This window comes from Cetorhinus maximus, chromosome 20 (genome assembly GCF_964194155.1).
Source record: "Cetorhinus maximus chromosome 20, sCetMax3.hap1.1, whole genome shotgun sequence".
Taxonomy (NCBI): Eukaryota; Metazoa; Chordata; class Chondrichthyes; order Lamniformes; family Cetorhinidae; genus Cetorhinus; species Cetorhinus maximus.
The window spans coordinates 53542389-53556478 of NC_135898.1; the positions used below are offsets into that span (position 1 = coordinate 53542389).

The following is a 14090-nucleotide window of genomic DNA, read 5'->3' on the forward strand; positions in this document are numbered from 1 at the left end:
TGTCTTTACTGAAAATTTATTACCAAACTCAGCATTTTCCAAAGTACTTTATTGTCTGCCCTCTCCAGTGGATGTAAAAGATCCCAGGGCATTGTTTAAAGAAGAACTGGGGAGTTCTCCAGTTGGTCCTGGTCACCATTTATCCCTTGGCCAACGCCTAAAATGATTGATCTGGTTATTTATTACACTGCTGTACGTGGGATCTTGTGCACAAATTGGCCGCCACGGTTCCTACATTACAACAGTTGCTGCTCTTCAAAACTACTTCTTTGGCTGTAAAATGCTTTGTGGGATGTCGTCAGGTTGTGAAAGATGCAAGATGATATGTAAACGCAAGGCTTTCTTTTTCTTCCTTTCATTTAAGAATTCCCCCAACACAACTGAGAATCTGACAAGCCACGTTGCAGACTACCACCAACCAAAGTTGTTAATTTTCGCCTTCGGTATTGCTTGGGTTAATGGAAAGGAAATGAATTCTTAATCAAAATAGAATTGTTTGTCTTGTACTCCTGCCCAAGACATACCACTGCTCATGTTTGTACTCAGCTCCTTGAAACAATTCAAAGTAAATTATTTTCAAAAAGGGACATCGTCCACAGGGAAAACCAAGCAGTGTTTAGCTAAACTCCGCACAATAACTCGGACTCACTGTTGCTGCATTAGTTACTGTTCAGAAATACTAGTTTGTTTATTTTTGGAATTATCTTTTGTAATTGTCCAGATCCAGTCAGGCCTTGGGAAGCTGATCCTGAAGGAAGAGCTGGAAAAAGAGAAGCAAGCCCGCTTAGCCTCTCATACTCTTTCTGGCGACCTCCAATTTAGACATCGTTATGATTCAGCAGGAAATGCATGTAAGAATATAAATCTTTCATTAAATGTGTGAGATGAATAGCTTCTTTATCAATTCTTAATTCTTTGGTCCGGGCCTTTACAAAAGTGGACTTAATATTCTTTATACCTTATCTTCAGCCAAGCTTCACTATATCACAAAGTTGCCTGAAAACATCATGGGCTGAATCTTCGGCTCAGCGAGTGGGGGCGGGGCCCGCTCGCCGAGGTGTAAAATGATGTGTGGTGATGTCGGCCGTGTGTCCCGACGTCACGGCATGTCATTCAGACTTTAAGTCCGGCGGGCGTGCAGCCGACTTGGGTGCCCGCCCGCCGAACTGTCAAAGCCTATTAAAGGCCATTTACCTCTCAATTAAAATAATTAACAGGGCTGCCTGTCCAACCTTAAGGTTGGCGGGAAGGCGAAGAGCCCAGGCGGTCTTCCCATTTTTCATGGAACCTCATCCACGGGCGGGATGAGGTCTCATGAATGATTTTAAATTTTGACAAAAAATTTTTATTGAAATTAATGCACATGTCCCAGCTCATGTGACAGTTTCTCACCACTTTATTAAACTTTTTGGAGTTAAAACTAATCTCCCTGAGGCACCTCTGTGCATGCACGCAAAGGAGCGTACTCCCGGCTCAGGCACCGCCCCCCCCCCCCCCCCCCCCCCCCAACCCTTCCTCCCTCCACCCCCCACACCCCCGCACAGGGAGTGCATGCTGGGCCGCCCACGTAAAATGGCGACGCAGACCTGATCGGGGGCACCAATCGGGTCCGCGCCCGCCTGCGCCCACTCCCGTCCAGCCTACCCGACAGGCAGAAAATTCTGCCCCGTGTGATGTTTTATATAGTTCCAGGCAATTTGGTCTATATAAAGCACTTTCTGATAATTAATATCACTTGAATATTTTAATTGGATATCATTCAATGCATCAGAAGTATTTGTACTGTTGGAATTTTTTGATTAGCTGCTTAGACATTATTAAAAGTTGATTTAAAGAAGGTTGCATCAGGCAATAATGGGATTTTTTAATATTAAAAATGCACACTTATAATCAGTGCGCCACAGCTGAATAAGCTCCATCCTAGAAAACAAACTCCCGCGGAGGTGGGTTTTAAGCTGTTTTCAGTGATCTATTACAGCCTGTCAAGAGGAGACACCAAATTAGCCACACTGCACAAGATGGCACTGAAGCAGAGGCTGAATCACCCCAAGCCATTCTACATCATTAGCACTGACAGGAATTTTTGGAGCAGGTTGCCTCTCCACCCTACCAACAATAGATTGGTTGGTGTGAGAGGGCCTAACCATGACCTGCCAACTTCTTGATGTCTGCTGATGTTCAGTGCAAAAACTAAAGCCTCCCTAAGGCTTCGTGTTTTAGGTTGAGAGTATCTGATGTAGTAGCAGCCATAACATCAACTGTTATTTTCCCAAATACTAATCATCATGAAGAGTTCCATGTTGCCTTTTTGAAAACCACTGATAATTAGAAATCTTCTGAGAGTGTTGTAGTGGTGAGTAATCCCCACGTGACTCCCTGAGAACTGGTAAAAGGATTTTATGAAGCATTACAACCCCACCAAAAAAACCAAAGTATTAAGCCTCTAATTATAATGGAAAGCCAGGTTTTGTTCCCTCTCTTCACAGTTTAAAATAATGCAGTTATTAAACACTTTGGTTTAATGCCGTAAGCCTGTAATCCTGCATATAATGACAATGGAAATTATCTTCACACGGAATGCATGCTGCTGACTTTATTTTCAATAGCCAAAATGCATTTATACATAATATGTATAAAAAACCCATATAATCATAAGATAGTAGCTCTAATGTTAATTTTGCCTTTAGATTATATGGGCAGGATTTGCTGGTCGGCGTGCGGGGGTGGGATGACGTTAGGCGGGACTCCCGACGTCACCCCGCGTCATTTCAATTTTCAGGTCGGTGAGGGCGCAGCCGACTCAGCTGTACACCCGCCGACCTGTCAACGGCCTATTGAGGCCATTTAAAAACTAATTGCACTAGTTAAAGGACCTGCCCGTCCAGCCCGGGCAGGCTGGGAGCCCTGGCGGGCTTCAGAAAAAGCATGAAACCTTATCCACGGGCGGGATGAGGTTTCATATAGGTTTTCAAAAATTTAATAAAAGTTTAATTAAAAGTGTTGGACACGTCCCAACTCATGTGACAGTGTCACATGAGGGGACATGTCTGTGAAATTTCATTTTTCTATTTTTAACATTTTTGAATTTGGCGCCGATCTCCCTGAGGCAGCACTTAGCCTCAGGGAGATGAGTGCACTCTTTCGTGCGCATGCGCAAAAGAGCGCACTCTCGGCTTAGGGAATCACCCCCCACCCTCACAGGGAGCGCATAGCGCTTCTTGGCGGACATCACGCTGGGTGGGTCTTAATTGGCCCGTCCATGTAAAATGGCAGCGCGCCCCCAATCGGGGGCACCGATCGGAGGTGCGCCTGCTCCTGAACTTCCCCCCCGACGAGGGAAAATTCTGCCCTATGTACTCTCCTCTAATGAAAAGAAAACAGTAGTTGCATGAGAAAAAGACACTGATCAGTAAGGAACAGAGTTCTTTAATACCTAAATTGCATTCTTCCTTCCAATCTTTGAAAGATTTCCACTGAATTTCTACCCACCCTCCAAAATTGTTTCCTGCTAACGTTGCAACATTGGACCCAGGAATATAACTTCCTGTTAAAATAGTCAATAAATCTATGAGATCATTTAGGAAGTAAGGAATTTTAATACACGAACCAGCTCAGTAAATAATGTTCTAGAGAAAATCTTAATTTGTTCTTTTGTTGGAGTAGGTAATATTTGGGTTAACTCCGTTTGCTTTAGCTGTACGTAGTCCCACATTTAAATGACCAGCTATGTTTGTATTATAGGAAACTATCATTGAATGTCATAAAAGCCCATCTGGTTCACTAATGTCCTTTAGGGAAGGAAATACACCATCCCTACCTGGTCTGGTCTAAATGTGACTCCAGACGCACAGTAGTGTGGTTGACTCTTAACTGCCCTCTGAAATGGCCTAGCAAGCCAGTCAGTTCAAGGGCAATTAAGGATTGGCAACAAATGCTGACCTTGCCAGTGACACCCATATCCTTTGAAAAAATTAATTAATTAATCAACCGTGATTGCACTGAAAAGATTATTTGGCCAATTCATCCTTTAATCACCTAAGTGTATGTCAAGTGGTGCATTGTTTTGCAGGGACTTGACCTGACCCCCAACTGTTTTCCAGGCTCAGCTAAGTAAAATGTGGGGATAGGTGTCAGGCAGCCTTCGATTGGGAATTGTTTCAAGGTGGGAAGATGGTATGCTGGTCCAGGTCAAGGACAGCTGTGGGGACTGAACCTGGCAGCAGCAAAATCATCATCTCCCACATGATGCATCTTACTGTGTTAAATAATTTGTAAATGTAACATTTACTTAAGCCAAAATGAAATTTCTGGATGATAGCTTATCAATCTTTCAGTCTGACGGCGCAGTCCCATAACTAGTTTTTTAAAAATACTATTATGATTCCTACAAAAAAGCTGAGGGGAATAAGCTGTACGTAGGTGTGACTATGGATACCCATACCTTCAACTTTTAAAGACAACTCATCCTCGGTCCCGATGTGCATTCCTATATATGTGTATCTATCTATATATATCTATCTCTCTCTCTCTCTCTCTCTCTGTCTCTCCACACATATATATATATATATATGTATATATAATATATATAATTTAATTTTAAAACATATTCTTATTGAATTGTCTATTTCCTTTACTGCTCCAGGATTATTAATATAGAGTATTAGTTTAAATATATTACTTTTGTTACCTCCTGTTGACTTTCCAAGGTTCTAATGTAGCTTTTACATTTCTCCCCTTCAGCCCTGCATGCCTCTGCTTCCAAAACATCCTCCCTCCCTGGTTATGGAAGAAATGGGCTACATAGGGTAAGACAAAACTAGCATGCATCACTCTATGTAAATGGCCAATGATGTCAGCTAGTATTCCTTGTTTCTGACTGATCCATTTGTTTTATCCTGCCTTTACCTTTAAAATTGTAACCCAAATTCTGGAGTTTTCATATGTACCAGCTTGGAATAATTAGCGACAAGTTGTCCGTAGCATATTTGTAGAGCTTTAAATTTGTAACTAGATGGTGACTAAAGGATGGATTGTTATGGGAAGTTTTAGAACAAATAAGTTTACAGTGTTTTGCACACACATACCACATTGTTTATGAAACAAAGTTATAACAGTTGTTACAACAGGGTTGGGAGGAGTGCACAAATTATCAAGCCCACTACTCTGCAGGTCATACCATTAATTTAAATGTTTAATTTTCCCACTGAAATAAATGGCCAATTGTGTACCTATACCTCTAGTACCCAGAAGAAAAGAGACTGTGACCTGGCTTCTTTCAAAAACTCAGAATGATTAATTTATTTTAAAACAAAATGTCTTTTTAACAAGCTGCATGTACTGGTTAACACACATTGTAATCGGGAAGTATAACTATCTATCTTTTTGCAAAGAATTACCCCCAGCACACACACACACGCACAGACAAACAAAGGACAAACAGATAGAGTCTCTCTGCAGTGATGGGTTTTGGAGGATGGGCGTTATAAAATAAAGGATAAAATCCGCAGGGTCTCAATGCTGTTGACCTGGAGTCTCTCATGTACAGATGGGCCGCTAGTCCCGATGGATGCCTGGAAGTTCTCACCGCTGGTCCCAGCTTTGCAGGTCCAAATGCAGACCAGTGACACTCAGATGAGGGTTCCCTGGCTACAGGTTGATAACCATACACAATTTTAGGCAAGGTAGAGAGAGAGAGCCAGTCAAGGTAGCCTTGCTTTCTCAGCTTGTTCTCCAACAAGACGGCCTTCAAAACAAGCAGGTTCATAATTAAGTTTTTCTTCCTCTCTCCCACATGATTGCCTTTTTGTCTCCCAGCTTCATTAACCAAAGTTCTTTGCAGTTCAACACAAAAAAAAATTCCTTCTCAAGTAGCTTCGAGGTCAGGTGATTTCTTGGAAGAGGCCCGCTTGTTGACAGTTCCAAGGTGAACTTATGAACTTCTTTTTAAAAAAATCCCAGGTTAGCATCCACATGTCCAGATCATGCCAAATCCTTACATTTTACAAAAGAAAACTTCCGTCCTGAGAGAGATGATTCTAATACAATGTTGAAAAATATATCACTGACATATCGCAGCTATCCCACACGTTAAAAACATTGTGCATTTTCTCTGTTGGGCCAATATATGCTGCGGGGTGAGCTAATCAGTTTTTAGAATTTGAATTGATAAGATTTATAATTTTGAAGCTTATGCATTTGAGCCTATGACTTCTGATGAAAGTCTTGGGTAGTGATAAGTCATTCTTTACTTCAACTTAGTGCTAAGAAATCAGACAGAAGAGGAATTAGTGCTGCAATTAATTAACACACTGTCGTGTCAGCTCTGGGTCCCTGGTTTCAATGCAACATATACCCAGTAGGAGAGACATCTTCTTGCTGCAAAGGGTACTGTGGAAATTGAGTTGACCTAATCCCAACGTATCAAACTTTCCTATGTTGGTATTAATTAGTAGTGTCACTCAGAGAAGCCACAACATTGGTTGAATTAAGAGGAGGAAAAATAAATTGCCAGTGCACTTGGGAAAGTCATCTGGGCTTTGGGCATTGGCTGATTCTTTGGGAAAAGGAGAGGTAGCTACGTTGCAGCTGTCCGTACTGCCTCTGTATTGTTTGACATGGCGGAGAGCATGTCAGAAATGCGAACATTTTTTTTCTCAAATGCCAACATTCCTTGCATTATTAAAGGCAAAAAAATTCACCAAAATTGTAAGAGAAATGAAAGATGTCCTCACTTGATTTTTTGAAATACGCGCATCCTAATGACCAGTTCAGAGTTGACCATTATCGTCTCTAGGTTCACATCACTGCCTGTTTTTTATCTGCCACATGGAAATGAAAGGCATGAAAAGATATTGGAAAGTAAAATCAAGAAAAATCCAAACATGTTTTAAAAATGTATAAAGAGCAAGAGGATAACTAAGGAAAGAGCAGGGCTATTAGACACAAAAAAGGTAACCTGTGTGGAGGCAGAAGACTTAGACGCGGCTCTTAATCAATACTTTACAACTGTCTTCACAAAAGAAGCAGACATGTAAATTGTAGTTAAGGAGGAGGACTGTGAAATATTGGATGGGTAAACATGGTGAGAGATGAAATATTAAGAGGTTTAGCATCATTGAAAGTAGATAAATCACCAGACCCGGATTAAATTTATCCCAGGCAGCTAAGAGAAACAAAGGAGGACAGTGGAGATTTTGACCATCATTTTCCAATCCTTTCTGGCTATAGGTGTGGAGATGGAGGGCTGCTAATGTTGTACCATTGTTTAAAGGGGAAAAATGGACAAACCAAGTAATTAGAGGCCAGTCAGCCTAACCTTGATGGTGGGAAGATTATTGGAAATATTCTGAGGGCATTCGCAAGGCACATATTTGTCAAGGAGCGTTAGTACAGATTTGTTAAGGGAAGATCATTTCTGACTAACTTGATTGTATTTCTTGAGGAGGTCACAAAATAGGCCAATAAGGATCGCACATTTGATGTAGTCAACATAGATTTTATCAGGACTTTTAATAAGGTCCCCGCATTGCAGACTGACCAGCAAAGTAAAAGTCCCTGGGATCCAAGGGAAAGTACAAGTTGAATCCAAAATTGATGCAGTGACAGGAAGCAAAGAGTAATAGTCACTGATTGTGATTCGAAGGTTGCTTCCAGTGGGCTTCCATGGGGCTCGGTACTGGGTCTCTTGCTTTTTGTGGTATATATCAATGAATTAGACTTAAATGTAGGAAGGGGTATGGTTAAGAAGTTTACACTTGATACAAAGATTGGTCATGTGGATGATAGTGAGAAGGAAAGCTGTAGACTGCAAAATGATGTCAGTGAATTGGTCAGGTGGACGGAAGGGTGGCAAATAGAATTCAATCTAGAGAAGTATGAGGTAATGCATTTGGAGAGAGCAAACAAGGCAAAGGAATATACTATAAATGATTGGGTTCTGGGAAGTGTGGAAGAACAAAGGGATTGGAGCGCAGGTCCCCAGATCCCTGGAAGTAGCAGGACAGGAAGATGAGGTGGTTAAGGAGGCATTCAGGACCCTTTGATTTTTTAGCCGAGGCTTAGAATATAAGAGCAGGAGGTCATGCTTTCTGAAACAGTAGAAAGACCACAGCTAGAGTACTGTATACAGTTCTTAAGGATGTGACTGTGCTATAGAGGGTCTGGAGGAGATTTACAAGGCTGTTATCAGGACTGGAGAATTTTAGCCAAGGGGAAGGATTGGATAGGTTTGAGTTGTTTTCTTTGGAGCTAAGGATGCTGAGGAAAGATTTAATTGAGGTGTGTAAAATTATGCGGCGTCTAAATAGAGTGGATAAGAATGCCTTATTCCCTCTGGCAGAGAGATCAATAACCAGGAAGCACAGATTTAATGTAATTGGCAGAAAGATTGGAGGTGAGTTGTGAAATGCTTTCACTGAGAGGGTGATGGGGATCTGGAACTCACTGCCTGAGGGAAGGCAGAGGCAGAAACCCTCATCACATTTAAAAAGTCATCGGATCTGCACTTAAAGCGCTGCAACCTACAAAGCTATGGAGACCAAGATGGAAAGTGGGATTAGGTTGAAGATCTCCATTTCGGCTGGCGCAGCCACAAATTTGGCTGGATTTTGCACTACTTCTTGGTGGGTTTGAAGATGGGGGGAGCGGGGAGGAGTTTGTAAAATCGAGTACGTGGCCTTCCCACCACCTACCTGCCTGTCCCTGACCTGTATGAAATTTTACAGGAGTGGTGGAGATGTCAGACGGGTCCTCACCCCACCCTTTGGCCTATTGAGGCCCTTAAGTGGCTAATGAAGGCCACTTAAGGGCCTCACCCCGCCCCGCCACTATTTTACCCGTGGCAGGGGGTAGCCCACGCCATGTGGGAAGTCCGGCAACTTTAGCTGTGTGGGTTGGTGTCAGGAAAGGGAAGGGAATCTCCTTTGTGGGTTCCCTGACCTCATTGAGGCAATCCCCACAAGATCATACTTACCCTTTACCCTCCCCACCCAAATTCTCAAACCCGACCCTCTACCCCTCTCACCCCCATGCAGCCTGACCCTGGCGAAATCCCACTGCCCACCACCCCCCGACGCACCTTGGTGTCTGGCACCAGTAATGGTCTCCACTGGGGGCTACCTGTAGCCCCAGCAGTGGCCACCGCTCCCGACTGGCACTGCTGGAACCACGGAGCTGCCAGCCATCCAATTGGCCAGCAGCTCTCTCAGGTGGGACTTTCTTTCCCCAGAACCATAGAAATTTACAACACAAAATGAGGCTATTCAGCCCATTGGTGCTGTGGTCCTTGCTCCAGCTGGCTAAAAAGTTGGCGAGCAGCCCACCCGAGGAAGAACGGCTACCCTGCTGTAGGGGCAGAAATTCCACTCCTAGCCTATTAACGGCCAATTGACCATTAAATGGCAGAAGGTCAGCCATTCTTCCCCTAGTGGGCTCCCCAGCAACGTTTTAGCCAGCTGGGGCAGGGACCAAGGCACAAATGTGTTTCATTCTGTGCTGTAAATTTCTGTGGTTCTAGGAACCGTGCTCCAGTCATGGCTTTATACATTTCAAACAAAAAATTGTTCCTCAGGTCTAGTGCGATTTGTCATGGTTGGTAAAATAGTGTCACAATGCATAAAGAAAATAAAGAAATCAAATATTAAACTGGCTCTTGAGCAGTAATAAAGAATGCAACCTCACAGTGTTGCTATCCTTAAATAGCATAGTCCTTAACAAAGCACCAATACCTGGCAATCTTGGTGGCAGACTAGTTCGATACGCCACTGAATTTTCAGTTTCAGCAAGAAAGGCGCTGCGGACAAGCAAAGCTCCTATCCAGCCTCCAACAAGCTTCAGTTGTGTGTCTGACTAAAAGCAGAATTGTATTCCAAGCCCAGGCCCAATTGTAACCTAATGTGCCAGTGAGAATGGGCTAGGTTCAGGTCAGTTGCCCTATTTACACCCTTCTTGATTTTTGGCTGTTACAGTCAATAGAGCATAACATTGGACAAGGTGTCATTTGGCATCTGGCTGAACCTCACCTTATTCTCTCTGAACACAATGGCTCAGATCCTCCGAACAGTGAACGTGGGATTGCTGCTGCGATCGATATTTCCCTGACTTGACAATGCTGCACATTTCTACTGGGACCTTCTGAGTCCGGCTCTCCCAGAAATGCACAGCGTCCCTCGGGGAAGTACATCAAGGTGGAGAAGAGTCATGGGAATACAGGACACGCCCAGGAGTGTCCAACCTTACCAAGGCTCTGCTTCGCTTTGATGGAGTTCCCCGAGGGAAGCTGCACATTTCTGAGAGAGCTGGGTTCAGAAGGTCCCAATAGAAATGGTAACTTTAAAAGTCCAGTTGAATGTTAGTGAATGAATGTTAGTGGATAAGTGAATGAGTGAATGGGTAGGTGTGTGAGGTGGGTAAGTGGGTAGAGGGATAGCTGGGTGAGGTGGCAGGTGGGTGAGATGGGTAGCATTGGGTGTGTGGGTAGTCGGGTCTGGGGGCTTCCACGGCAGGAGTAGGGAAAAACCCATGTTCAAAGGTACCTGATTGAGGGACCCAGCATCGGTGGGGAGGGGGCCCTGCTTTGAGCCACCCACTGCACTTGCTGCCAACCCTGTCCCCCTTCCCTCATGATCCCCAAACTGCAATCCCCTGCCACCGTCACTCACCTGTGGCCTAGGTCCCTCGGCGATCCTGGGCCTTAGGTGAGTGCATTACCAGCAGCAGCCACCGCCTCCTCAGTGACACTGCTGTGCAATGAAGAGCTGCTGGGCTCTGATTGGCCAAGAGCTCGTGGTGGGAATAATGTCTCCCTAGGGTCCTTGATCCTGGGGAAGGCCTGCTACTGCCCAGTTAAGCGCCTGATTGGGCATTTAATGCACCGGGCCTTCCTGAAAAGAGGCGACTCTTTCAACCAGTGGGCGAGACCCCCATCGCCTACATTAAATTGCGCTCACTGTCTCAGTTACTTACCATCTATTGTAGGCTGCTGCTTCTCTCAAGCTGGAAGGCCTCTGATTGGCCCTCTAGCTTTGAGAGCTCACTTGACATCTTTAATTTGACAGGGAACCTGCCTCCATGCCTTTGTAAAGATCCCAATGTCTACTTAGCCCCACATCAGAGGCAGGTTTGGGACCTGGAAACCATCCTGATTTTTGTTCCCCGTCTCGATAGGGAAAATGCAGCCCACTGTATTCACGCTTGTGGATGATGCTGGACATGTGCCTAATTGAGTGTTGTCCAAAACAATTAGTTGACTAGCCACAGGTTTTATTGTGAAGACACCATTTTAGCACATGCACAATCTCTAGTAGAAAATGACACATACAATACAGGTAAATGTGCATACCATGTATATTTATGTAACCAGCATTTACCACCATTTTGTGCAAAACTTTGCAGTCTTTCTCTTTTACCGAAGTTTGGAATTCCAGTTTGAATTCACCAGACACAGCGTGTCTTTTTGCAGCTTGTATGTTTTTGTTCAACAGTTGCGAGCCATACTTTGACTTTATCAGAGAATGTTGACTTGGGCAACGAGATGCACCAGATATCCCCCTCCCTCCATTCAGCATGTAGTTGGATGCTGCTTGCCCTTTGCCATTAAGTGCTCTCTTGGAGCTTCTCAGTATTGAATGGACTTGTTTCTTCTACTGTTTTCGGTTATGCCAATTGGTCCAGCTCATCCCCTCCCCACTCCATGTTTCCATGGTGCTGAAGACCAGCATTTTCACCCATGTTAGAAGAGCATTCTAGCAAATAAGCATTGAAAAACAAGTAAAGCTCACACAATTAAAAACGCATTCATTCACTCTGCTTTTCACCTTACCATTTTACCAACAAATGCACAAATAAGTTAAAGTACGCTTACAAATATCTTGCGAATGAGTGTTGAGATCGCATGCCCCAAAATGGTGTCTATTATTATTATTTCTTATTTACTAATCACAAATGCAGTTAGCCACAAGGAATAAGTGGCTAATTTATTAGACAACCCTGGCCTAACTACTATTTCTGCATTATCTCTGTATGCCTTTATGGTACAGTACGGTGATATAATAATCAATCTATAATAACTGGTAAATTATCTGTTAAGACCTTTAAAGGCTGATTCTGTTTTCCTCTTGTTTTGTTAGCCACAATCCACAGATTTCACACAATATGACAGCTACAGTGACGTATGCGAAGGTGTCAGAGGTAGGGATGCCTTTCACCTTGTGTTTCTGTACATATCTGTCCAGCTGATATGTTTAAACTACTCTCCCAGAAAATAGTTCAAGTGTCATGGTTGACTTCTACTCCAAGCATCTGCATGAATTTTGTTAAATCGCTCTGAACATAGGTCACCCATAGTAAGTGGATATATACCTGTCCGTACTCCCTGAAACCTTGTGCTTCTCCAGTAAACAAATGCTGCTACAGCACAGAACGAATGCATCTGCTTTACCTGGATTAGTATCAGAATGATTCAGTGCTTTATAGAGTAAAAACAAATATAAGATTTTTTATTTCCATCATTTAATTCTCTAAGGCCGGAATTTTCAGGCCCCATTGGCACTGGGCATCATGGCGGGCGGTGGCGGGACAATGTGGCGAGCAGCCCAAAAATCGGTTTTACGCCATTGTAAAACCAAATTTGCAATCGTCCACTCCGCCTGTCAATGCTCGCGAGCATCACCCATAGGACATCGAGGAAGAGCTGCCGTGCATTCGCTGGGGGGGGGGCACAGGCAAGTCGCTTTTTCCCGGTTGGCTTTCAGTGCAGTGCCAGGGCAAGAGCTGCAGTGCGGGTCAGGGGTGGGGTGTGGGGTAGGGTGCAAGGCAGCACAGACTGAAGGAAATAGTCAAGCCCATGGCGGCAGGGAGGGTGGGGGGTGGGGGAAACAGCCACACACTTGGAAAAGCTTGTCAAAAGTGAGCATTCTTCCGCAGCTGAGACCGTTCAGCTGCAGCTCCATTGACCTGCTTGGAGTCGGGCTTCTGAAGCTTTTCTGTCCACACAAGCAATGCAAAAGCAGGAAAGTACCACCAAATGCTCCAGAACCTTTCATCCCTCGGGCACAGACTGCAAATTAATGTGCGTTTTTGGGGGCAGCAGAGCAATTGGCCGACTGGGTAAGTTGCTCAATCCCCTTGCAAAAGGTGGCCATGGCACAGTCACTGGTGAAGGCACTCACAGCCCCTTGCAATGTTTTTATTAAGGTGTGGACCAGTATCCATAATGGTTCAAGTTAACAGCACATCCTTGCAGTGCGGGCTAGGAGAATTGCACCTGAGCTGACAGCACAGCATGCAGTCCAGTGGCTGAAGTTGCTGCCAATCAATCAAGTGGAGTGGGGCAATGGAGGATGGTGTTTCGGACAGTCAATGAGCTCATTACACAATGACCATCAAAATGGTGGCCAGCAGTCACCTGCATGCATGAAGGGGCCTTCAGACTTAACCAAGAGAGATTCTTAGTATACCTATGCTAACCCATACGTCTCTCTCTTTGATCCTGCAGAAGGAGAACATCAGGATCATAGAGCCAGGTAACTTAGTGGTATGGCTTACAGAGACCAGAGAAGAAGAGAGCAGCGGAGGCGCCTGGCTCAGCACAAGGAGGAGCACCTCCCTCAAGATGAAGGGGCGGCAGGGTCTGCTGCTCATGCAGTTGAAGATCCACAGTGAGCTCATAGGCGCTGTGCTAGACCCAGAGTCTATAGACGGCACTTGTCATTCCTCAGATGACTGAGAACCAATGTGGCCGAAGACTGCGCATGTCTAGGAAACTGGTCGGTCGCATATGGCCCCAGCTTCAGGATTTGGCGCCACAGGGATATGGAGGGAATCGACTGCCAGTGGTCGTGAAAGTAACCACGGCACTCAATTTGTATGAGAGTGGCTCCTTCCAGGGCTCCACAGGTGACCTATGCGTGATCTCACAAGCCTCCACGCACAAGTGTACCCAGGAGGTCATGGATGCCACCTTTGCAAAGGCACAGAATGTTGCGCATTTCACCCAGGATCAGGAAGGCCAGGAAGCAAGAGCACTGAGATTTGTGCAGATCTCAGATTTTGCACAGGTGCAGGGTGCCATCGACTGCACTAATGTGGCCCTT

The 14090-nt window shown here is 44.6% G+C and overlaps 1 protein-coding gene across 2 annotated transcripts in view; it reads left to right on the forward strand.

Moving 5' to 3' along the window:
* Positions 1-14090, forward strand: part of ablim1b (actin binding LIM protein 1b) — a 266319-nt gene that overhangs the window by 238934 nt on the left and 13295 nt on the right. For both annotated transcript variants that reach the window (XR_013579734.1, XM_078564687.1), the window contains exons 17-19: positions 722-851; positions 4741-4805; positions 12126-12186. Coding sequence is in view for 1 of the 2 variants with exons in the window: in XM_078564687.1 (XP_078420813.1) it covers positions 722-851; positions 4741-4805; positions 12126-12186 (256 nt within the window). In the remaining variant the exon portion in view is untranslated. The remainder of the gene's footprint in view (positions 1-721; positions 852-4740; positions 4806-12125; positions 12187-14090) is intronic.